We start from the raw sequence: 23,224 nt of genomic DNA, 5'->3' as shown, positions 1-23,224 counted from the left end.
GCTGAGTAAGTCTGCTGTGAAAAGTGATCCTTGTATGTTTGTTAATATCACTTTTCACAGCAGACTTACTAGCTAGCCGTATAGAAATTACAATGATTTGGACGTGTCTATGTGCATATTTATTTGTTTTTCCTAAAGCAAATTAAGTAGCTTAGGAAAAAATGTGAGACTGGCCACCAGCAAGAATGGATAGCCGCACTCTGAGACCACCCAAAAATTTGTCTTGAGAACCCCTGATCTGGGTATATTTAACTCTGCCTCAACACATCGGCCTGGCCCCCCTCTTGAGATCCCTTCCAGCCCTACATCTCCATGATTCTACGGCTAGAGATATAGATATATAGAGACTAGAGATAGAGACTCCAGGTATAAATGAGAGCAGAATCTAGCTTCACGTTAATAATAATGTGTCTTCCTGGAGCCGGAGGATGCTCAAAAAAACTTCACAGGGGCATTTCCTGGCTCACAGTGGCAAATTCAGGTGTCTCTCTTGTTCCTATCTCAGTTGGACAGAAGCACAGCCCTTGTTTATGTAACACGGTTTCCCCCCACCCCAGCGAGGACGCTGACAGTCTTGGGAGGGTCGTTTATGTCTGAACATCAGATCAGCGTGAAAGGCAGGTGGGTAATGGAGAAAGAGCTGGGGAAACCACAGTCCCCACACGGTCTGGTGGGTGAACTCTGTTCCTGACTGCAGCCCTGTTCTCCTGCCCTTGTTCGGTCCTCTGCTGTCCTGACCAGAGATTGCCAGCTGGGTTGTATTGCTCCCTAGGGACTGTGACTGGGGCCAGCAAAATTTGTTTCACACATAACATGTCTGGAGACTGAGGACTAATCTATGGACAGATGGTGAGTCTCATGGTCTGACTGGCTGGTGAGCAATACCGTAGAAGTTTGTTCCTGGATTTCCAAACCGTGGAAACGCCTCATGATGGGATCATTGTGGTGTGAACTGATCATTCTCTCCTTGTTTGAAGTGGACCATTGGCACCAATTGCACAAAAAGCTCATTAAGCCCAATTTAAACCACATCCCTTTGAGCCAGTGAGCCAACTCTCTCCCATACGAAATAACGAATGCAGAATGTGGTACGGTTTTGGTTCTTCGTGAGCCGCTATCGATCTCTGGCTGCTTTCCTGTGCGAGCTGAGGCAAGAATTCCATGTTAGAATTCAGTCAAACACAAACCACATGAAAAGTGGAAGGCGCACACTGCATTTGTTCCTCTCTACAGTGCTGGGGTTGGTAACAGCATTTCTAGCAATACATTCCAGTCCCAATTTTTTCACATGGCGTTTCCTATGATATGCTAGGAGGTCTCTCTTCAGGGTAAAAGCCCCAGATTGCACATTTCTTGTAGTTCCAGCGAATATTCAGGTCCCTCATTCTCTTCTCTTGAATGCCAGGTGTGTGTGTGTGTGTGTGTGTGTGTGTGTGTGTGTGTGTGTGCGTGCAAAACAGGGAGACGATTTCCCCCCTTTCCTATTTTAAACACCCAGAACATATCACACTTATGGATCATTTTGCAACACACGCAAGATTGTGACACTAAATTATTTTCCTAGATTCCAAAGGCGCTGGTTGTAATAATTCTCCCTTCAATGAACAAGATGCGGAGGGTTGTAATAATTCTAATGCTGGACATACAGGGGGAAGGGGATAAGAGATGGTTGCTATTGACAGATTTTCTGGCTAAGCACCTGAGTGGGATTTTCCAAGGGAATGAGATGCCCAATTCCCAGAGAATTTCAGAGGTATAACTCTCCTGCCAAATCCTAGCCGTTGTCCCTACCTCTCACGTTTTCATCACAGGAGATGTTGTTACCCGGGGTTCTTTCAACCCAAAGCTCTTGGTAACTTTTACTCTGTGCGAGGTGGTGTCAGGAAATCAGGGGAGACACGGCCGTCTGACCGATAGCTGGCTGGCACAAACAGGACAACACAAGAGTGCTTTCACTTAAAGCTAAACTTTACTTAGTCTCAAGCACTTACACACATCCGCAACAGATTAGTAAAACACCCCCAACCCTTGATAATTACCAAAGCTGTGTGTGGCTTTCGAGTGACATAGCAGCAGGCTTCCGGTGGCCAAATCTTCCGTCTGCCGGTGGGGACCGCAAGATGTATCCAGAGGGAGAGTCCAAAAAGAGTCCCCAAACGAGTCCAACTATCTCAAGCTTTTTTCCCTTATTTATACATTAGTAATAGAATGACATGTCCCTTAGAGAAAACTTGTTAAGCAAGCAGTTCCAATGGGCAAGCAAGAGGCTCCTTCTGATTATTGATTAACCAGGTGTGGGTTTTTCCAGAGTTTGCAGCCTTGAGACCCCAATAGACATTCCTGGGGCACATCCTGCTCTTTTAAAATGCATGTATCAGCAACTTCAACACAATTCTTATCAGGAAGGACGCGGGGTCAAGCTGCCCTTTCTGTGGCACCCCAAAACTTCCCCCCCTCCTATCTTGGTCAAGCTGAGACTGCTGAATGGCCAATTTACAGCTTGCTGACTAGGCCGCGTTTAACAATAAGCCATAGTGGTTTCAGGCACTTTACTGGTTTGCCAAAGTCTCCCCGTACAATGTCACCCAGTCTGGTCCCAGAGTTCCAAACCCCTTTGATGTGCCCTTATTTTTAATTGCTGTGAACTAATTGCATCAAAACCAAAGTCCCATGTAGGTGAGGTCAGTTTGTGTCCCTCATTCCAGGGCTTTCTCTCACGGTGACTCCTGCATCCAAGCCTCCGTTTAACAAGTCTCCTGTACATTTGTGATGTTGCTTTCTTCTGCAGCTGAACACCTTCCAGGCAGTCTTAGCCTACGATGACTCCGACACCTACGCCCTTTTCCTTTATCCCGATGACGGCCTTCAGTTCTTTGGGACTCGGCCCAAGGAGTCTTACAACGTCCAACTGGAGCTGCCAGCCAGAGTGGGTTTCAGCAGAGGCGAAACTGATTACCTGAAGAGAGAAGGGCCGTATTACACTGTCACCAGCAGCGAGCAGTCTGTGAAAAATCTCTACCAGTAAGTAGCGCAGACGGGAGCGCGTTGAACGGCATGTCTGTATAACGCGGCTCTTTCATCAGATACAACCCCAGGCTGCTGAAATGCCGGTTGCTGGATCTGTCAGAGCTAAAAGCAGAGGCTGCCTCAGGGAAAACATCCCGTTTGGAAACAGTCTTCTGCTTTGGGATCCTGGTACGCAGAAACGCATACCGATCCTGTTGCCCTGATTGATGGTTTCCTACAGTTTACTTACCCCTGTTATTGCAAAGAGGTATTGACTAGCTCAGAGGTCCCCCTAGGGGGGGGTGCGGAAGAACGTTTGGGGGGTGCAGCTGGGTCCCAGGCCAGCCCCCATGTGGGGCCGGGAGGGAGCACCACCCAGCTCTGCTCCTGGCCCCGGCTGCTGGTCCTGGCTGCTGGCCCCACACTTGGGGTCCCGGCGGTCGGCCTTGGCCCTGGCCGAGGCGTTGCTCCCACCCTAGCTGTGGCCCCAGCCTTGACCCCCTTACCCCGTGTGTGTTCCCCTCCTCCCGGAGCCATGGCCCCACTCCCAGCCCCGGTGGGGAGGGCATGGACAGGCTGCGAGGTAAAAAGTTTGGGGACCACTGGACTAGTTGAATCAGTGTTATTTGCTCCTTCTCATAACACAAGAACTAGGGGGTCACCAAATGAAATGAATAGGCAGCAGGTTTAAAACAAACAAAAGGAAGTATTTTTTTCACACAACACACAACCTGTGGAACTCCTTGCCAGAGGATGTTGGGAAGGCCAAGACTATAACAGGGTTCAAAAAAGAACTAGATAAGTTCCTGGAGGATAGGTCCATCAATGGCGATTAGCCAGGATGGGCAGGGATGGTATCCCTAGCCTCCGTTTCCCAGAAGCTGGAACTGGGCGACGGGATGGATCACTTGATGAGCTGGCTGGCTTGGAGGACATAATAGGTGCCACTAAGACATGGGAAGTATGAAAACAAGCTGGCTAGATGGGTTGTGTATTGACATTGGTCAAGCCCATATGTTGGGTGAAGCCCTGGCTCCACTGAAGTCAATGGACTTCAGCGGCTCCAGGATTTCATCTGTTCTTGCCAGTGCTCCTCGGCGCTTTTGGTGAGGTAGAACACAGTCCAGGTTTTGAGGAACAGGCTATTGTTATAGTGACACGCTCGCTGTCTTCAGGTGTGTCAAAGGTGGTTATAAAGAGGAGGGTGATCAGCAGGGTTCCCTCTAATTTTCCCACCCATGTGCAGAATGAATTTTGTTATGTGCACTAATATGACACACCACCTTCATATTGGTGCATATAACAAAATTCATGTGATGAGGGTGGGACTGAGGGGTTCAGCGTGTGGGAGGGGGGCTCTGGGGCAGAGGGTTGGGGTACAGGGGCATGGGCTCTGGGGTGGGGCCAGGAATGAGGGGTTTGGGGTGCAGGAGGGTGCTCCGGGGCTACCGCAGGGAGAGAGGACTTCCCCCCCCCCCCCCCAGCACTCTCTCCCTGCAGCAACACCTGGGCTGCGGGGGGGAGGACGGGGGAAGGAAGAGGTGTCTCTCCACGCCGTGGGAGCTCTGGGGCTGCAGGATAGGCGCCCCTCCCCCGGCCCCAGCAGATCCAGGCCGCCCCTTCCATGCCTGGGTCTGGGCCGCTCCGGAGTCGGGCCGTGCCGCACTGCTGCAGCTGCGGCTGGGCCCGATCTGGCCGCGGCTGGGTCCGGGCAGGGGTGGCGCGGCCGGTTGGGGGCCGGGGAAGGGGTGCCCCTCCCCCGGTCATGGCAGGTCCGGCTGGGTTCCCTGAGCGCCTGCGTGGCGCTAAATAGGCTGCTGCGCGGCCGTGCAGCTTACAGGGAACTTAGGTGATCAGTTGTTCTTCATGTCCACCAAGGGGAGGACAAGAAGTGATCTGTTTATGATGCAGCCAGGGAGATTAAAGTTCGATATTAGGAAAAACTTTCTAACTATAAGGATAGTTAAGTACTGGAATAGGTTGCCAAAGCAGGTTGTGGAAACCCCGTCATTGGAGGTTTTAAAGAACAGGTTAGACAAATACCTGTCAGGGCTTGTTGAGGTGTACTTACTTCTGCATCAGCACACGGGGTGGACTAGATGACCTCTGGAGCTCCCTTTTAGCCCTAGGTGTCTAGGAGTCTATGAATTCGGAGAAATTTAAAGAGCCAGAGACATCAGAATCAGTTGCCGTGGAAGTGATTGTGATGTCACCAACCCGTTAAAGACTTCAGTAGGGCTGAAACTCACCCATGTACAGAGAGGCAGGACACCGGGGAAGCCTTCAAAACTGGGCTTATATGGTCCGTACGTGTCATATAGGCCTTGTATTGGCCTTCTGCACAGAGGGAGGATTTCATCCAAACAATGGGAGCCGTTGAGCTCGTGAAATGGCAGCCGTTCTGTACATTATCTCTGTTCTCGAGTACCAGCTGTTCTCCTGCACACAGCTGACCTCAGCCATAAAGAACAAGGGAAGAAAAAAAATTGCAGAAAATGTGACATAAAAGCACAACTGTTTCTAAAGAAACTTTTTTTCCCCACAAGGCACTAGTGCCTATTTAGGCCTGGCGCAGCTCAAATAGCAGGCTGGGTAGAGCTCATCAAATTGAATTAAAAAACAGCTGTGAAAACATATAGAATGAGATTTTCTAAGAAATAAACTTTGATTTTTCCTCCTGACATAAAATATTGACCCTCTCCTGTGCCAGAAAGATCATTGCCGAAATTTTCAAATGGGACGAGCGATTCCAATTTAAGGGGGGGCAATTTGAGGCCCCTTAAGGGAGGCAGTGTAGTGGGTAGAATACTGCACTCAGGAGACCTGGCTTGGCCACTGGCTTGCTGGGTGACCTTGGGCAAGTCACTGCCCCGCTCTGTGCCTCAGTTTCCCCATCTGTAAAATGGGGATAATGATACTGATCCCCCTTCGTAAAGCACTTGGAGATCTACCGATGAGAAGAGCTAGGTAAGGGCTCGGTATTATTATTAAAGGGGTCTGTTTTTTCAGAGGGTGAGTAATTAGCACTTTCTGAAAATCAGGGCCCCTTAAAGTGTTTCAGGTGTTTGCTTCCCCCTCCCCCCCCCCCCCCGCAATCAGGGCCCCTCAAATCACTAGCCATTTCTGAGCATTTCGACCAGTAGCTCCAGTTGTACAGTCTGTCCTCAGGCAAATCTCCCATTGAGCACAGCGGGAGATTTTGTCTGAGCAGGAGTTGCTGGATGGGACGCTCTGTGATTTGTAAGCAGCAGTAAATAGTAGTTGCATGTAACTGTTTGTAATTTGTATCTAGAACAAGCAACTCAGGGATTCCTGGCGTATGGGCCTTCCACATTGGCAGCACCTCCCCGCTGGACAACGTCATGCCAGCTCAAGTTGGCGAAAAGCCTTCCGTGGGGCATTCCCGGCAACCTCTGGAGAGCACGCTCAGCAGCGCCACCTTGGAGCAGAACGTCCTGGACGCTGACTATCATGAGGAGGACATAGACTATGTTGAGCCCTTCTATGACGAGAACGAAGAAGACGACATTGAGTACCCGACCGAGGTGCCTGATGTTTACACGAGACTTGATTTGTACAGCGAGCCAAGACGCTCCGGGGCCAGGCTGGGTTCGGAGCTGGAATCCACATTGCCGTATCCGGTGTCCAGCCATCTTCCAATGCACGGGACGAAGGAAGGGCCATCCCAGGCGCCTCCTGCATTGGAAGATGAAGTGGAGTCCTCCCAAGAAACAGGAATCCGAAACCCGTCCTCACTAGAGACCAAGGACAGCCTGCTGGAGCTAACGACCCAGGGGCTGCCAGCAAACACTGAGCAGGACAATGTCCAGCCCTACCCAGACAGTGACGCTGTACTGTCCGAGACGGACATCTTTCCAGTCTACCCACAGGGGGAGGTCATGCATCAGGGCTACCCAGAGAACTCCCCTCCCTTTAATCGTGGGAGGCAGGTAGTTGGTGTGGACGAAGACGGCAGCTTTAACCAAGAGGGTAAGTGACGTGAACCCAAAGTGTCCATAATTGATTTCCAACTGTTGGGTTTCTTTGTAGCTAACAACATTTAAAGCACTCTTCACCGGAAATTCGTTTGTTGATTAGGAAATGAGTGAAATTAAGATCCATCGAGCCAGAACCTTCACTAGTGTAAACTGGCATCAACTGCATTGAAGCCAGCTAGACTTCCACTGGAGTCCGGGGAGCGACGCCGATTTGCACCAGCTGAGGATGTGGCCCATAGTGAGCGATTTAACTTGGCGATGTCCCGCAGAATTTAAAATCTTGTATCCACTGAGCAATAAATGACCTTCACCCCAGCAGGGTGAACTGAAAGCAGAGTGACACCAAGTGCTGATACCCTTAACTAGAGCAGGAATTCAGCTACATTAACGGGAAGGGAGATTTAGCTTAAGGTTTGGCGTGGGGAAGTACCGATAATACAGTGGCAGGGGCATTGTTATTTTGGGAGGGGATCACTGTATAACCCTACGCTGGCTTTGGGCGAGAGAGATTTCTCCACCACAGGGAACTAACTGCTGAGATGACACATTTTACACATGCTTGTAATATTCAGAAATCTTATTGTTTAACTTCCTGCAGCAAGGGTGTGAGGAGCCACCCTGGCTCCCAAAAGGCAGGGGAGCCGTGTGAACTCTTAGGGGGATTAGATGATCCGGAACAGAGCGAACTCCAAGCTTACTTCTGCTTTAATTCATACTCCACAAGGACCAGGTGGAGGAGGCGAGATTATCTGAGAGTTCTGGAGACGTTTTAAGGACATTGTAACAGGGTCGAATCCCTTGGTCCTACATCGGGGAAGGTGGGCGGGAACGTGGGAGAAGGTAATAAGTCACAGCGGGAGGTAGCGTCTTTGTGTGAGAGGCTTGCATTGGCTGGCCCATTGCGCTTGTCTGTCCCTATGACAGCTGGCACAAGCCGTGAGGCGCTCTGCCAGACCTCCTCCTGAGTCGTGAGGAGCTGAGTGACGGGGAAGGAGAGTAAGGAGTTGTTATTAATGTGCAGAGAGAGCTGGGCTGGGGGTTCCAGCCTTCCTGAAGTATGAGGCATGATGTTTAACAGCTGCCGGATAAAGTACTGTAGCCCGGCTGTTTGGTGAGAAATACAAGCTGCCCAGGAAAAGCAAGAAAATCCAGACATTGAACCTTTCAGCCATTGCAACGACGGGCGGTTAGGAACTGGCCCTTACCAAGGCAAATGCTTGAGAGCCCCTAGGCAGGCCGTAGTTGTGTGCGCACGTACACTGGGCCAAAGTCACCCCAGGGGTGATTGCACTGAACTCTAGGACTCCGGCTCGTTTATGGCGATTCCCACGAAGGTTGCAGGTTTGTAAGCCACTTCGCTCTAGTGAATGGTGGCATCTGCAATGGGGTCACGGTCTGGCCTGGGCCCAGGCAATGGTGACGGTGTCTCTCAGTAGCTAGGAGGGATTCCGGCTGGAGTTTTCAGTTGGGGCTAAGGAGTTAGGTGCTAAAATCCCTTTGATCTTCAGTCGGGGTTGGGTGCCTAACTTCCTAAGCCCCTTTGAACCTCCCAGCCTACGTGAATTTTACAACTGGCCTTTCTGACAGTACAGGGTGCTAATTAGGAACATCTCCCCATGTGCACCCTTGAGAATGGCCAGTGGAGGTGCTGGGTTTAATCATTCACACAGTCACCCATCCCACCCCAAGTCTGGGGCAGGGGGGAATTCACCCCTGTGGATGGGGGACACTGGCTGGCTGCAGACCCCCTGGTGGAATAGAGTTTGCAGGTTTCCTGTACCGCTGCAATTCTCCTTGAGATGGATTTTTCCACTACTACATGCCTGGCACCTGGGTAGAACTGGGGAACAGTGGAACACACTGGCTGTGTCTCTCGGGCACCTCTCATCTTGTTCACCAGTGGAACACCTATTGTGTTTTCACCAGTGGAAAACGTTTTTGAGACACAGGCCCCGAGCCTGCAGTCCTGCTGCAGGCTAAACTCCCTTTGGAGTCAGTGAGAGCTTTGTCTGCACAGGATGCCCCCACCTTGAAGGGACCGCTGTGTTTTCCCACTCCAAACAACGACAGCGAGAGGGCAGATGTTGTGAGGTTTCCTTTAAGATCTGAAGGTTTTTGTCCGGGTTTGTACAGCTTCGCTAGTAGAGTGACGTGCTAAGGCCTGGTTCCTTACTACGTGCTAACCTGTGCTTTGGATGTAGGGTTCACGTACAATACCGCCAGCAAGGAAACCTGCGAACAGAACCACAGCCAGTGCTCCCAGCATGCCTTCTGCACTGACTATGCCACCGGCTTCTGCTGCCACTGCCAGTCCAAGTTCTATGGGAACGGCAGACACTGCTTGCCAGAAGGTAAATTGTAGCGGGTGTTTGCAGAGCTTCTGGCATTGACTTGTTCTTTGAGACTGATCCAAGGTGTTGTGTCCTCTTCCCAGGGGCCGCTCACCGTCTCAACGGTAAAGTAAGTGGGAATCTCTTGGTGGGACGAACGCCCGTACATTTTAGTGCCGTTGACTTACATGCCTACATCGTTGGAAACGATGGGAGAGCCTACACTGCCATTAGCCACGTACCTCAGCCGGCAGCTCGGGCGCTCATGCCGCTGACTCCCATCGGAGGTCTCTTCGGGTGGCTTTTCGCTCTGGAAAAACCAGGCTACGAGAACGGCTTTAGCGTCACTGGTAAGTCACGTTTGAGTACGCAATGCAAACAGGGCGTGGGCCGGGGCCCACTGACCCCCAGGGGAGCCTCTCCCGTTGACTTGGGGGGGGCTCTCAAGGAGTGAGAGGAGTGGGGTGGAACAGCTAATCGTCAGGAACGCCCAGCGTCGTCTGAGGTGCTGCTTGTTTTCACCTTCTGAATCTCCAAAGTTATGGGCCAGGTTCTATTGATGGAGGAAATGAGTTATTCTGGGGGATCGTGGCAGGCAGCTGCCTGTCGTGCCCCCCCTCCTGGCCAGGGGTGCTTCTGCAGTGCCCTGCTAACAATTTCTCCCCTCTTCAGGGCTCTCCTGTTACATTCCCTTCTCCCAGGCCCTCCTGGCCAGGCTTCTCTTTCCTTTGTCCATACGGCAAACCAGAACTGCAGCCATCACCGTCACAATTCCCCTGCTGGCCTGAGGCTCTGGCTCCAGCTCACGGCCAGGTCCCCTGCCCCTGGTGGTTTCAGCAACTCTCATGACCCCTGTCGCGGCGGCTTCCTGCTGCCCTTCCGGTGGGACCACCTGATCCAACACAGGTGTAATCAGGCCTGGCTAGGCCTCGGGCCTCTGGCCCGTAAGGGCAAGCCACCCCTGTGACAGGGGTATTAACAGGTTGTCTTGTGTAATGGCTACGTACTTCCTTAAATTTCCCCTCCTCTCCTCACACCTGGTGCCTTTCAGCCTTGAGCACCCTAACCCCCGTTCCTCCTTTTTATTCCCCTTCTGGGACACTCACTGTCCTCTGGCTGGTCTTCTCTGGAGCTCTCCTGAAAGGGCCAGAGGGTTCACTACAGGGGCAAGAGGCATTTTCCCCTCTTGGGACTAAGGCCCGTAGCCAGTGGGAGGTAGGCGCCACGATACCTCCGAGGACTGGGGCGTAAGTGTGCGGTCTCCTGGTGCTCCCAGACCCCACAGACTTGGAAGCTAAAACACCATGCAGAATCTCCATCTCCATGTGATCCCATTAAACCAGCATTGGCCCAGCCTTTACACCCAAAACGTTATTGCCAAAAAATCCGGTCAGTACTTCTGAACTCGGGTTTGGAATCCAAGTGACTAGCAGCGTTAACCTATTCCGTGCTGGGTAACGACTCGGATGATTAGTCTCCCCTTTGTAGATGCATGTGACGTGGTGCTCAGCTTGGGAGGCCGTGTGTGATATTAGCACATGCAGATCTTTAAACCCAGCCTCTTGAATCCAAAGGCTTCAGAAAAGGTCGGTATTATCCGCTCTGGGCTAACGATCAGTTTGTGTTATCGGTTTCAAATATAATCTAAGAATTGGGTAAAAAGATCGTTAGTTTATCCATTAAAACAGCTGAAACAGAGCTTGATTTTCTTCCCTGTTCATTGTAGGTGCTAAATTCACCCACAGTTTGGACGTCACCTTCTACCCAGGAGAGGAGAGAGTCCATATCACTCAAACAGCTGATGGCCTGGGGCCAGAAAATTACCTAAGCATTAAGACACATATTCAGGGCCAGTTGCCTTTCATTCCAGAGAACTTTACTGTCCACATTGCACCGTACAAGGAACTTTACCACTACTCTCACTCAGGTATGATTGGAGGTGCCCGGGATCTCATTCATTGTGTGTTTTGTTTTGCAGAGCAAATGTTAGCCTGCTATTAGCCAGACTGGCGTGTTTGCCCACAGCATGTTATGCACACTGAAATTCTGCAGCGTTCTGCAGTAACCAGTGGCCATTTTTAAATTTTCCACCGTTATCTGCAGAGAAACTGCTTCCTTGCAGGACGTTCACTTCCCCTTTTGTTTTGGGGACACCTCCCTTTTCTAGGCAGAAGGACTTGGTGCATTTCCGGGACTCTGTGCCTCATATAACGTCCTCCCTGCCGAAAAGGGCTGGACTGCAGAGATGGAGTCCAAATCCCAGATCAAAATCCTCCCCTGAATTTTGCAGATGGTCTCTGCCTTGCTGAAGGGATCAGCTGAAAGCCAGGAACTGAACAGTCCAGAATATTGGGGTGTTTGGAATCCAGATCTGAGCCCTGACTCGGATTTTGTAGTCTGAGATTGGCGTGGCTGCAGGAGTCACGCTTGAGCGATAGGAAGCCTCCCCCCCATCTCCCCCCCCCGTGCTATGCATGCTTGCTTCCTCGTGAAATCACTAGGTTTCCTGCTAGGGTTGCCAACTTCGTAATATTTAAAAATGGACTCTCCCGCAAGCATCTCTCCTGCCCTGCCTCTTCCTCCCTGAGGCCCTGCCTCTGCCCCGCCCCTTCCCCCAGGCCCCGCCCCCTTTAGCTCCTCTTTCCCCCTCCCCCTGTCGCTCTCTGCTCTTCCTGGCTTCCCCACCCTGGCCTGGTTAGGAGGGACTCTTCCGCAGAGCTGGGGCTGGGAGCTGCAGCCGCCTGACGCAGGTAGGAAGCGGCTTCAGTTGAGTAGGGGCCGGCGTGGGTGATGACCCGGCACCTCCCCCACCCGCAGTCACCGGACTTTGGTTGTCCGGTCAGTAGATCTGACTGGACGCTGTCAGGTCCGCTTTTCGACCGGACTTTCCTGTCAAAAGGGCTAACCAGAGGCCATTGGCCCAAGCCCAGTGCTCACATCTCCAGTGAGCGAAAGTATCATGGTCATCAGTGCACAGAATTAGTCTGTGAAAACATGTTGTATTTACTCCTTTCTTCATTCTCTCCCCCACCCCTTCTCCATTGCCTGGGCTCATCCGCCGGCTGTTGCATTACTCCTTGGAGCAGGGACTCCACGTTTGGAAATTGCCCAGCCCAACAGGGCCTGGATCCGTGATTGGAGCCTCTAGGCACTGCTGCGGTGCAAATAATAATAATTCATCAAGCTACCGCATGCTTGTGTGACCAGGGTCCTTGGCACTGTTTTGCAGCCGTGACTTCCACAGCTTACCGGCAGTATTTCCTCACCTTTGGGAGCATCAACCAGACCTTTGCCTACCAACTGCACCAGAACATCACCTTCCACGACTGCCCGCCCGCCCGCCACCACAGGGACGTTCCTGCCGTCCAGCAGCTGAGCGTGGATCGGATCTTCGCTTTGTACAACGACGAGGAACGGATCCTGCGCTACGCCATCACCAACCAGATTGGCTCCAGAGAAGGTGAGCTCTGCCGAGTCATCCTCGACTCAGTCGGCCTGTTGAAACTAGGGGCCGAATTCCCTGCCGGTGCAACGCCCCTGCTTTCAGCGTGGCCTAAAATAGCAGGCGGCAAGGGGAGGGAAGATCGGTGTCAGTCTAATGTGACTACAGGCCCGGCTGTGAGTGGAGTGGTGAGCTGCACCACCGGGACTAGACCTGAGAGGCCTTGTGTCACTGAGTCACAACCCTCCCCTGCTTCCCCTGGGTCCCTGGGGGTTGTGATTTCCTGGCAGTGTATTGTACCACCTCCTGCACTGGCTGGGCTGGGCAAGGTGGAGTCAAAGCTCTCTGTTTGTCTGCTCTAGGAGGGTGGTGAAGCACTGGAATGGGTTACCTAGGGAGGTGGTGGAATCTCCATCCTTAGAGGTTTTTAAGGCCCAGCTTGACAAAGCCCTGGCTGGGATGATTTAGTTGGGGTTGGTCCTGCTTTGAGCAGGGGGTTGGACTAGATGACCTCCTGAGGTCCCTTCCAACCCTAATCTCCTATGATTCTATGAATGACTGGCTGACTCCAGTGGCCCCAGACCAAAAGTCTCGGTAGCCAATGCGAGAGAGCAAGGGGAATTTTTCTTCCTCTGCACAGGCGCATGGTCCAAGTGGCAGTCTGGCCCTGGGGGTAACTGCTGGTGGAATGATACAGTTCCTGTGAGCACACACAGGCTTGTATGTGCGCCAATAGCACAGCCCTGTAGAAAATGTCTGTGGAGCTCAATTAGGCCGTGTGTACCTGGGCAAAACGCCGCTGGCCTCTGGCTTTGCCCCGTTTCACCCAGGTGGAGTTTTCCCACTGCTGTTAGATGACTATGAAGGGATTGGATTTTTTTTGTCCTGCTAAGCACGTGCATTATGATAGATCCCTGCAGGACCTCATCTGCTCAGGATTCGGCCCACAGCGAAAGCTGTTAGTCTGAGTGCGTGGGGTACCAGCGGAGGTTTCGCTGGCTGGCATATGCTGTGCTTTGAGATACATTCGGTTTGGTTTTGAGGCAGCTCTTTCCCGCTGTAAACTCTGCTGCATGGAGGGGTACAAAGCTGTCCACGCGGCAGACAGAGATGGCCCAGAATAACCATGCAGTGTTCCTTCGTACTGAGTTTTATCCTCAGTGCTGAAAGGCAGAACTCCGGGCTCTGGTGTGTTTGTTGGACGTGCAACCCCCTCCCCAGCCATGAAAAAACGTAGTGAGGGGCCGGGTGGAAAGCAAGTACCCTCCCCCCCACACACACATCTCCCCCTGCCTTCTCTTGGCAGAGGTCTGTCTCCATGCTGAAATATCCAGTGGCCCATCGTTTGAAATACAATGAACCCCATTTCCCAGCAGCCGCTGCTGCTTCCTAAAACTTCAAAACTTTAGTCAAGAAAGTGGTAACATTCCCCCGGCTTTCTGAACTTTCACGAGATTCGGCTTTGGCTCTAAGACAAAAGTAAAGAAGCAAAAACGGGGATTTTTCCACCCAACTCTACTATGGTGGTGTCTAACAGACTGTGTTAGAGAACGAAATGGCTAGGTTGGTCTCTCCTCATTCGAAAATGCACCGGGACATCCATGTGTTACCCATCTAGCCATTTCAATCCCTTCTTGCGCAGCATAAGGACAGCACTTTAGCAGAGTGGGGTGGAAATTTCACGTTGTTGCTTCATTATTTTTGTTCTCCAGCCAAAGCAGATTCTACATGAAACTTTCCTGGGAGTTCTGTGTACAGGGATGTGTGTGTGGGTGTGTAATCTCTGTCTAATCTACTGGCACAGGAGTCGCTCAAGAAAAGCTAGAAGAAGAAAAGCTCTCATGATGTCTGTACAGGATCAGATTTGGAGCCAGATGCTGCGTTCCTTGTGCAGACTTTTATTTCCTGGAGTGGGGTGATAGGAGGTGGTGCTGAGTGTATTTCGTAGCACCACACGCGCAGTGAGCATGGTTCTGGGTGCATCCAGGGCCTGCCGGCATCAGTGGAAAGATTCCATGGGCGCTGGATCAGGCCCCGGCTGTGTCTGCGTCGTTACCTGTTGAGTTGCACATCGCCGTCCGTGGCGAAAGGACAGAGAAGCCGGAAGGCCCGAAGTGTGGCTATAATGTAAATGTGGGGAGGAGAGAGCTGATTAAGGCCACGTGGGTGGGTGCTAGCCACCGTCTGGTTGGTTAGGTTGGGGACGCTCTCGCGCTAGAGCTGGTTATCCCGCCGAAGAGGGGTCTTCCTGAAACCCAATCTCCCTGTTGGTCCCCAGGGAGCTCTTATCTAATTGGAATGCGTGTAGAACAACACAGCTGCCTGCACTTTCTGGGAGCCTCATTGTTTCCAGGAGGATGGAGTAAAAGGGGCCGTGTCCTTTCTGAATCAGTAATTGGGAGCCAGAGCTATTGACCCTCCTCTTCCCTTCCTGACCCCGGGGAATTTAAAGGGCATGTTGTGTGGAATTTAAAGGGCATGTGGACTCTCGTGGCGCGGGGCAATCACCTGGGAGTGGAGAGCTCTTCCCACTACAGGGTGAAGCGATAGGGCGTGTGCAGGGTGTATGTGCTCTGCTTAAGGAGCCGCTCCTTGAACAAAAGCCTCCCCAGCCTCCTACCCTAAGCAAGTAAATTAGTTCCAGCTCTTGGGGTCAGAAAGTCAAGCTATTTAATAGAGGCCATAAAGGATCCAAAGGGGGACACTAGCCAAGTGCAGTAATGGGATAGAGGAAGAGCCTTTTGAGAGCACAGCCGGGACCAAATGTGAGAGGGATTCAGAGTCTGCGTCTCAGGGACGTCTCCATGTCAGGGGCCGGTAGCAAACGAATTACACCAGGATCATGGCCGAGTCCGCGTAGCCTGGGCTGATTGCAGAGATGGGCGTGAAGACCCAGGTCCCAGCACCCTCAGAACTTTGGGGCGATTCAGATCCGCAGGCAGCTCCGAACAATGCAGCCAGCGGGCCAAAGCAAAACTGGGCCCACGCCGCCCCTCGCTGGGGGAAGGTTGGCGCTGGGGCTGGAGTTAGCAGCTGCGATTTGTAGGCAGGGCTGTGCTCCGGCCACAGCCAGCAGAAGCCCCGGCAGCCTCCCTAAAGCCAGGCAACATGTGCCCGGGGGGCTTGGGCTGGAACGGTCCCAGTGCCGGTCCGATGCATTCTCAGTAATAGGATCCTGGGCTGGAGCTGCCGGAGTCACGTCAACACTAGTGGGAGTTCTGGTGCTACAGCCACTCCTGCGTGCTGGGCTGAATCTACGCTGTGCCGGGCAAGCTTGTCTCTGGCCCAGAGCATGCGCCCTGGTGAGTAAGGGGCTGTAAAATGCCTGAGTGCTCCCCCATGTGGGCTTCCTGTATCACCCATCGCAGCCTGGTAGGAGAGCAGCCCTTGCAGGGCCCTGATTCCTGTGCAGGTTGATGGGGAGTGGGGGAAGTCATGGCTCTTTCCCAGCCCCCGTGCATTGGTGAAACCACAATCCAGCCCTACGGACTCTGATTCATGGAGTCCAAGGCCAGATGGGACCATTGTGATCATCCAATCTAACTTCCTGTGTAGCCCAGGCCAGAGACCTCCCCCGGATAATTCCTGCCACAGAGCTTTTGGGAAAACAGCCAACCTTGATTTAAAAATGGTCACCGATTGTTCCCCTGGTTAATTACTCACCCTGAAAAATGTACGCCTCATTTCCCATCTGAATTTAGCTAGTTTCAACTTCCAGCCATTGGAATGATTTTGTGGTTTGCATTCGTTACCCAGAGGGGTATTCTGGGACCTGTCCAAATGTGTAGTAGATCACACCTGCTCCCTCTAGCTGATAACGTTATAAATTGGGCTGGTCTTCCGGCTGGTTTTCAGATGGGCCAATGTAGATCATGCCAGTTTCCATCAGGAAAACCCAGGAAAACGCAGAAGCAGAGGAGACTAAATCGTTTGAATTACGATCTTGGTTGAAAGCTGGCGAGTCTTTACTCATGTCTTACGGTGTAGTCAACAGGAGTTTCGCTTGTGTAAGAACTGACTATAGACTTCAGGGTTTGGTCCTGACTGGTCTATCTATATTTAAAGCTGGTGGAACTTTACCATCTTGGAAATTCCTTTTGTTGATTTTTTTGGTGGTGTTTCTAGGAGACGTAAACCAACAATTCTCGATTTCATCCCAAACTTGCAACAGGTCCGGGGCAACCTTTTCAAAAGCACCTACGTCACCTAGGCCCAGATCCTCAAAGGCATTCAGGCACCTAACTCCCATTGACTTCCCTGAGACTTAGGCTCCCGAGCCACCTAGGTGCTATTGAAAATGGGGATTAGACTCCTAAATCACTCAGGTGCTTTTGAAATTTCTACCCCAGGGCCCAATCCAGCATCCATGCAAACTCCGTGGGAAAGACCCCCTTGGACTCCACTGGGTGCTGGGTCAGGCTCCTCACCTTTTGAATTGATCTTGCCAGTGAATTACGAGGTTTTAGGTAGTTTCTCTAACCTAGAGACAAAGTCCAAAGCCGAATTCAATCTTTCCCTGACATCCCTAAACAGGGCACTTCAAGAGCCAGTTCTGGCTTTGCCCGGGCCCGTGCATGGGGCAGCGCATCGGAGTAGCCTGGGGGCAGATTGTTTCGGAGTCACACTCTGCGTCCTGGTTTCCTCCTGCTCCTTGGGGGGGACACCCTGGCGCTGTTGTGTTGGCTGGAGCCAAAGCTGCGCCACGTGCAGGAGGGGCCTGTATATGGGGAGCCCGTCTAGCGGATTAAGGGAGTGCCTTCCACCTCCTTAGTGCCTATATGGGATGCAGGACAGAGCAGCATCCAACCCTAAATTAGCCAATAGCTGCATCCCCAGCAGCACATACTGTAGTTCTGTCTGTATTTGGGGTAACCGGCTGTGCATGGGTTAGCTTTAGAAAGCGCCAGCAGGCAAGGTGCATTCACTCACTCACTCACTCACCATTGTGTGCCTGGGTCTTTCTGCACCTCTAGGACACAATTCTCCAGAGCTGCACTGACCTGGGATGTTCTTCCCCCGCTCTGCGTCCGGCACATGGGGATGCAGAATGCCTGGTGGGTTCGAGAACTTGGCCCTTCTGCTCTGTGTGCGAGTGATACGGTGGTCAAGGGGCAAGCTGTAGTTGCACTAACGGCATCTTCATTGCTTCGCACATGCGATACAGCTGTGTGCCCTGGGAAGGCAGTGTGGGCTAGTGGGTAAGGCCCTGGACTTGGGAGTCAGGAGAGCTGGGGTCTGTTCCGAGCTCTGCCACTGCCCTGCTGGGTGACCTTGGGCAAGTCACCTCACTTCTGTTTCCCTTCCTTCCCTTTGGGGCAGGGACTCTTGCTATGTGTCTCTGCAGTGCCCAGGGGCTCTGATCTCAGTGGGGGCGTCTGGCTTCTCCTGTAATATAAACACCCGTCCTGTGGCACCTCATCCAGGTTTGCCTTTTGCTTTCCGGCCAATCTAGGTGGCCCCGACTTGAGCACAGCGAACCCCTGTTACGACGGCACCCATGCGTGTGACACGACAGCGCGGTGCCAGCCGGGCACCGGTCTGGATTACACCTGTGAGTGCACGGTCGGCTATCGGGGAGACGGCAGAGACTGCGTGGGTAAGTGGAGAACACCGCTAGCGGCTTCTCGCCGGCCGCAGGCTTAATTCTGCAGGTCAGGCTTGGCGATCTGCAATCCGCCATCTTGCCTTTCTCTGTACATCCTTCCTGAAGGGAGATTTATAATGATACTCGCTTAGTGAGAGTGTACGCAGCACTTTTCATCAGACGAGCTCAAAGCAGGGTAAGTATCATGGTCATGGGGAAACTGGGGGGGACAGCAGGTATGACCCTGATCCACACAGGTATTTAGGTGCCTTTCTGCCTCTTTAGGCGCCTGAGTCCGCCATTTAGGTGCTACTGGCATTTCCAAAGCCGCCGTTCAGCTGCCGCCTAACCCAGGAGGTGCCTAAATCCCCAAGGCTCCTAAGTTTCCGCCAGTTGGCATCTGCAAAGCTGCCGATGCCACCTCCCAGCGAACGAGCTGCTCTGAGCCCAGCTCAAGCCGAAGCTGAAGCCTTGGAGGCCTGAAGGATTCTCAGTTCAGGCAGGGATCCCATCACGCCGGCAGGGCCTGACCCCAGAGGCGTGTTCTGAGTCTGCCTCAGGCCCGACACCTGTCAGACCCCGCAGCAGGGGGGCTGGAAGCAGGCCGCTGATGCAAGGGGGTGCAGTACAGCACCCACACGGAGACCGCCAGTGCCCAGGGAGATGGCGGGCGGGCGGGTGTGAGAAGCAGACAGAAACGGTTTCGGTTGCTAGGGCCTGGGCTGCCTTGATGACTGACCTGGCTCAGGGGCCTGTCTTCAGGAGCAGGTTTGCAGCTGAGGGAGGTGCCCACCTTTGGCCCATCAGCCTAGAACACCAGGCCAGCGGCCTAGGCACCTGATCCCCGCTCCTTGGCATTTCCCGCCCGGCTAGCTTTGGCAGCACCCCCCTCAGCTTGCTGGCTTCTGAGGATCCTTGTCGGAGGAGCCTCACTCGCCCCGTGCGTTGTACAGAGAGCCTGGGTGCCTAGCTTGGGGCTGAGAAAGCCTCCGGCCACCGAGAGCGACGCCTACGTACCTTGGAGGATCTGGGCCGGTGACTTGAGAAAAGCCACATAGTAATAGAATAATACTTACCTAGTAGGTAGCATCCTTCGTCCATACAGCTCCAAGCGCTTTACAAGAGAAAGTCAGCAGCAGCATTGTACAACCGGGGAAACTGAGGCAGAGAGGCACAATGACTTGCCTGTGGTAACTCTTCAGGCCAAGAGAACGTAGGTCTCCTGACTCTATCCCCTGGACCACGCTGCCTCCTTTGTGGGCCTGTGGCAGAGGTGGGAATAGATTCCCTCAAGTCTAGTAGTGCTGGGCTTACGCTGCTGAACTGGAATCCAAAGTTTCCAGGAGCTTGGTTGTGGGTTTTGGCCCAGCTCCAGGCTCTAGCCCTGTCATCCTGCCCTAATTATGTTGAACATTTTTAGAGGGGGGGAAAAGTCTCCCAAGAATTTTGCTGGAAGGGAGGAAATTCTAGACGTGTTTGGGGGGAAGCGGGATGTTCGGAGCCTGATTCTGCCCTCGGTGCCTGTCATACACATCAGTGGGGTTACGCTGGGGTAAGCGAGATCAGGATCGGGCTCCGTGCCTTTGAGTAGAGCTGGTGTTTTCCTCCGCCTGAGCTGCTGTTTGTTAGTACATGAAAGAGCTCATAGATCTGCTCATCTGCAGATATTTCTCTCGCCCTTCACTGGTTCTAGTGGAAGGGGGCAAAATGTTCCCGCTGAAAGAGCCAAACCGGTGCTTAGGAAGGGAACATTTACGCTCCTGATCAGCCGGTTTAAACGGAGACCCCCGCGCCGAGGCCCCCGGGAAGTGCGAAAGCAAATGTTTTACCCAGCCGGCTGTGTAACCGGGTTCTTCTCTTCCTGCTCAGACGTCGACGAGTGTGCGGAGAGCCTCAGCAGATGCGGCCACCGCTCCGTGTGCATCAACTCTCCGGGCAGCTACAGGTGCGAGTGCCCCAGCGGGTACCAGCTGGCAGTCGACAGGCCCGTGTGCGTGCGTAAGTGTCAAGCCCCTTTGCGAGTCTCCCTCCACCCCCGCTGTACGTTCCCTACCTGCTACAGCTCGTGCCAAAGGCTTCTTTCTCAGGTCCCTGCTCCCTCTGGAGTCGGAGGGAGCTTTGCCATCGCCTGGCAACTAATCAAGAGTTGGCCCCAAGCACTGGCTGGGGCACGTTCCAGGAGGGCCTAGTCGTGCCGCCCGTATTCACCCTGCTTGGCGCTGCCCTCCCGGGAGCTGCCCCATTGATTGCCAGGGGACCGCCCGTGCGTAAGGGTGGTGGAGGGAGGACTGGCTCCTCAGCTGCACCAGTGCTGCGCTCGGCACGCCTCAGGTCGTCCCCGCCGCGCTAGTCCGGGCGCTGGCCCGCACACCGAACCCTCTCCCCTGAGCTCGGTGGCACGGGAGCGCTCGGGGGCGGCTTTCACTCCGGTAGCTCACCCGAGTGCTGCTAGTCCTCTGTTGCCGTCCCACAATGTCCCCCAGAAGGACAGACACATTCTCCCGCAACTCAGCTCCCCGCACGCCGCGGAAGGCGCCCCCCAGAAGCCCGACCGACATGCATGGGGGAGCGCCGCGCCAGTGAGGACCCAGTGACGCAGGCCGGGCTTTGCAGGCTGGTTGCTCACACCTGGGCAAGGCTGACTTGGAGCTTGGACCCGGGTGCAAATCACCAGGCTAACCCTGCAGTGAAGACGGGCCCTGGGAGGTGGGACAGGGCAAAGGTGGTCTTCCGCCATCTTTCAGTGCAGGCCATCAGCACAAGTTAAAGCATCCTGAGGGCTGTAGTGGCTTGTAATGTCCCCCCACCCCCCGAGGGCTGTAAAGCCAGTGGGCATCACCAGAGCGCAGCGCACTCTGGCCAGGCCCCCATCCCAGCCCTGCCAGGCCCTTGTGTGCTGTGGGAGTGGAAGCATAGAGATGGCGATGCTGTGCCAGGGCCTTACCCATTTGCCGTGTGACGGTGGGATGGAGGGGGCTGGGTGGCTGCTGGTCATTTATGTGACCATGGAAAACCCACTCCCGCAGGGGAAGACGCTTTCCTTGTAGGGAGCTGTTGTTGGGCCTATTCCTTTGAATGGCAGACGGGCCAGGGCTGGGCCTCTCTCGCTGCTGTGCCCAACGCTCTGATGAGCCCGCCTACAATGGCGTGTAGCCGATCTGCCACTGCCAGCAGCAAATATCTCCAACGACACTAGATGGGGAGGGCTCCGAGTGACTACCGAGAAATCTTTCCTGGGTGACTGGCTGGGGGGGTCTCGCCCACAGGCTCAGGGTCTAACTCAGGGGAGGGCAAACTATGGCCCATAGGCTGGATCCGGCCCATCAGAGCTTTCAATCTGGCCTGCGGGGTTGCCAGCCCCCTGGCGCAGCAGGGCTAAGGCAGGCTCCCTGCCTGTCCTAGTCCCGCACCGTTCCCGGAAACGGCCGGCACCACATCCCTGCAGCCCCTGGGGCAGAGGGCTCCGTGCGCTGCCCTCGCCTGCAGGCACTGCCCCCCGCAGCTCCCATTGGCTGGGAACGGGGAACCGCGGCCAATGGGAGCTTGGGGATGGTATCTGCAGGCAAGGGCCATGCACGGAGGAGCCGCCTGCCCCACCCCACCCCCACGAGCCACTGTCGGACATGCTGGCCGCTTCTGGAAGTGGCGTGGGGCCAGAGCAGGCAGGGGGCCTGCCTTAGCCCTGCTGCGCGCTGTTGCCAGCCCGGAGCCGCTTGAGGTAAGTGGCACCGAGCCGGAGCCCACACCCCCAACCCCTTGTGCACCCTGCCCCCCAAACCCCTGCCCTGAGCCCCCCAACCTCTTGCCCTGAGCCCCCTCCCGCACTCCGCACCCTTCCTGCAGCCCAACCCCCTGCCCTGAGCCCCCTCCCACAGTCCACACCCCTCCTGCACCCCAATCCCTTGCCTTGAGCCCCTTCCTGCACACCGCACCCCCTCCCGCACCCCAACCCTCTGCCCCAGCAGTACATTCATGGCCCTGCATGCAATTTCCCCACCCAGATGAAGCCCTCGGGCCAAAAAGTTTGCCCATCCCTGGGGTCGCCAGATTTGGGATCAGGAAGGAATTTCCCCCAGGTCAGATTGGCAGAGACCCTGGGGATTTTCGCCTCCCACTGCAGCGTGGGGCACGAGTCACTTGCAGGTTTAAACTAGTGTAAATGGTGGATTCTCTGTATCTTGAAGTCTTTAAACCATGATTTGAGGACGTCGGTAACTCAGCCAGGGGCTAGGGGTCTATTCCAGGAGTGGGTGAGGCTCCGTGGCCTGCAACGTGCAGGAGGGCAGACTAGATGATCACGATGGTCCCTTCTGGCCTTAAAGTCTAGGAGTCGGAGAGAGCAGCCCCAGGCCACTCACAATCCTCGTGTCATGTCGTTCCCTGTCCAGCAATCCCCCCGCCGTCCAACCCCTGCGAAGACGACAGCCACACCTGCGCTTCGGCAGACCGCGCCCGCTGCGTTCACCACGGAGGCGGCTCGTTCAGCTGCGTGTGCCTCGCGGGTTATACGGGCAACGGGCATAATTGCTCTGGTATGTACACTCAGACTGGCCTGGCTGGGTTCCCCACCTCCCTCTCTCCCTCTGGAGTGCTTCCCTGGCAGGACCCCGTTCTCTGCTTGGACCGTTGGGAGGAGATGCCAGTTTGGGTTGGTGATGACACGCTGCAAAATCCGGATCTGGACTCAATGTTCAGGGGGTGTTGGCATGGCCCCGTTCCAAAGAGAAAGGCCATTTGCAAAATTCAGCCACATCTCTGGGTTCAGATTTTGAACCCCCCTAGAGGCCGGGGTCCTTTGGAGCTGAGGGGCTGTTCTGGGCCCATCTCTACATTGACTTAACCCCATGTTAGCCTGAAGTCCCCA

At 54.1% G+C, this 23,224-nt stretch overlaps 1 protein-coding gene across 1 annotated transcript in view; it reads left to right on the top strand.

The window, feature by feature from the left end:
* The window catches only part of NID2 (nidogen 2), a 53,215-nt gene that overhangs the window by 13,576 nt on the left and 16,415 nt on the right, over positions 1-23,224 (top strand). Inside the window, exons 3-11 of the mRNA XM_065403163.1 lie at positions 2,789-3,021; positions 6,299-6,996; positions 9,206-9,355; positions 9,439-9,684; positions 11,061-11,261; positions 12,564-12,794; positions 18,229-18,372; positions 20,230-20,358; positions 22,749-22,892. Of these exons, the coding sequence (XP_065259235.1) occupies positions 2,789-3,021; positions 6,299-6,996; positions 9,206-9,355; positions 9,439-9,684; positions 11,061-11,261; positions 12,564-12,794; positions 18,229-18,372; positions 20,230-20,358; positions 22,749-22,892 (2,176 nt within the window). The remainder of the gene's footprint in view (positions 1-2,788; positions 3,022-6,298; positions 6,997-9,205; positions 9,356-9,438; positions 9,685-11,060; positions 11,262-12,563; positions 12,795-18,228; positions 18,373-20,229; positions 20,359-22,748; positions 22,893-23,224) is intronic.

This window comes from Emys orbicularis, chromosome 4, assembly GCF_028017835.1.
Source record: "Emys orbicularis isolate rEmyOrb1 chromosome 4, rEmyOrb1.hap1, whole genome shotgun sequence".
Lineage (NCBI taxonomy): Eukaryota > Metazoa > Chordata > Testudines > Emydidae > Emys > Emys orbicularis.
Note: the sequence above shows the minus strand (reverse complement) of the source record. Positions and strands in the feature narration are given on the sequence as shown.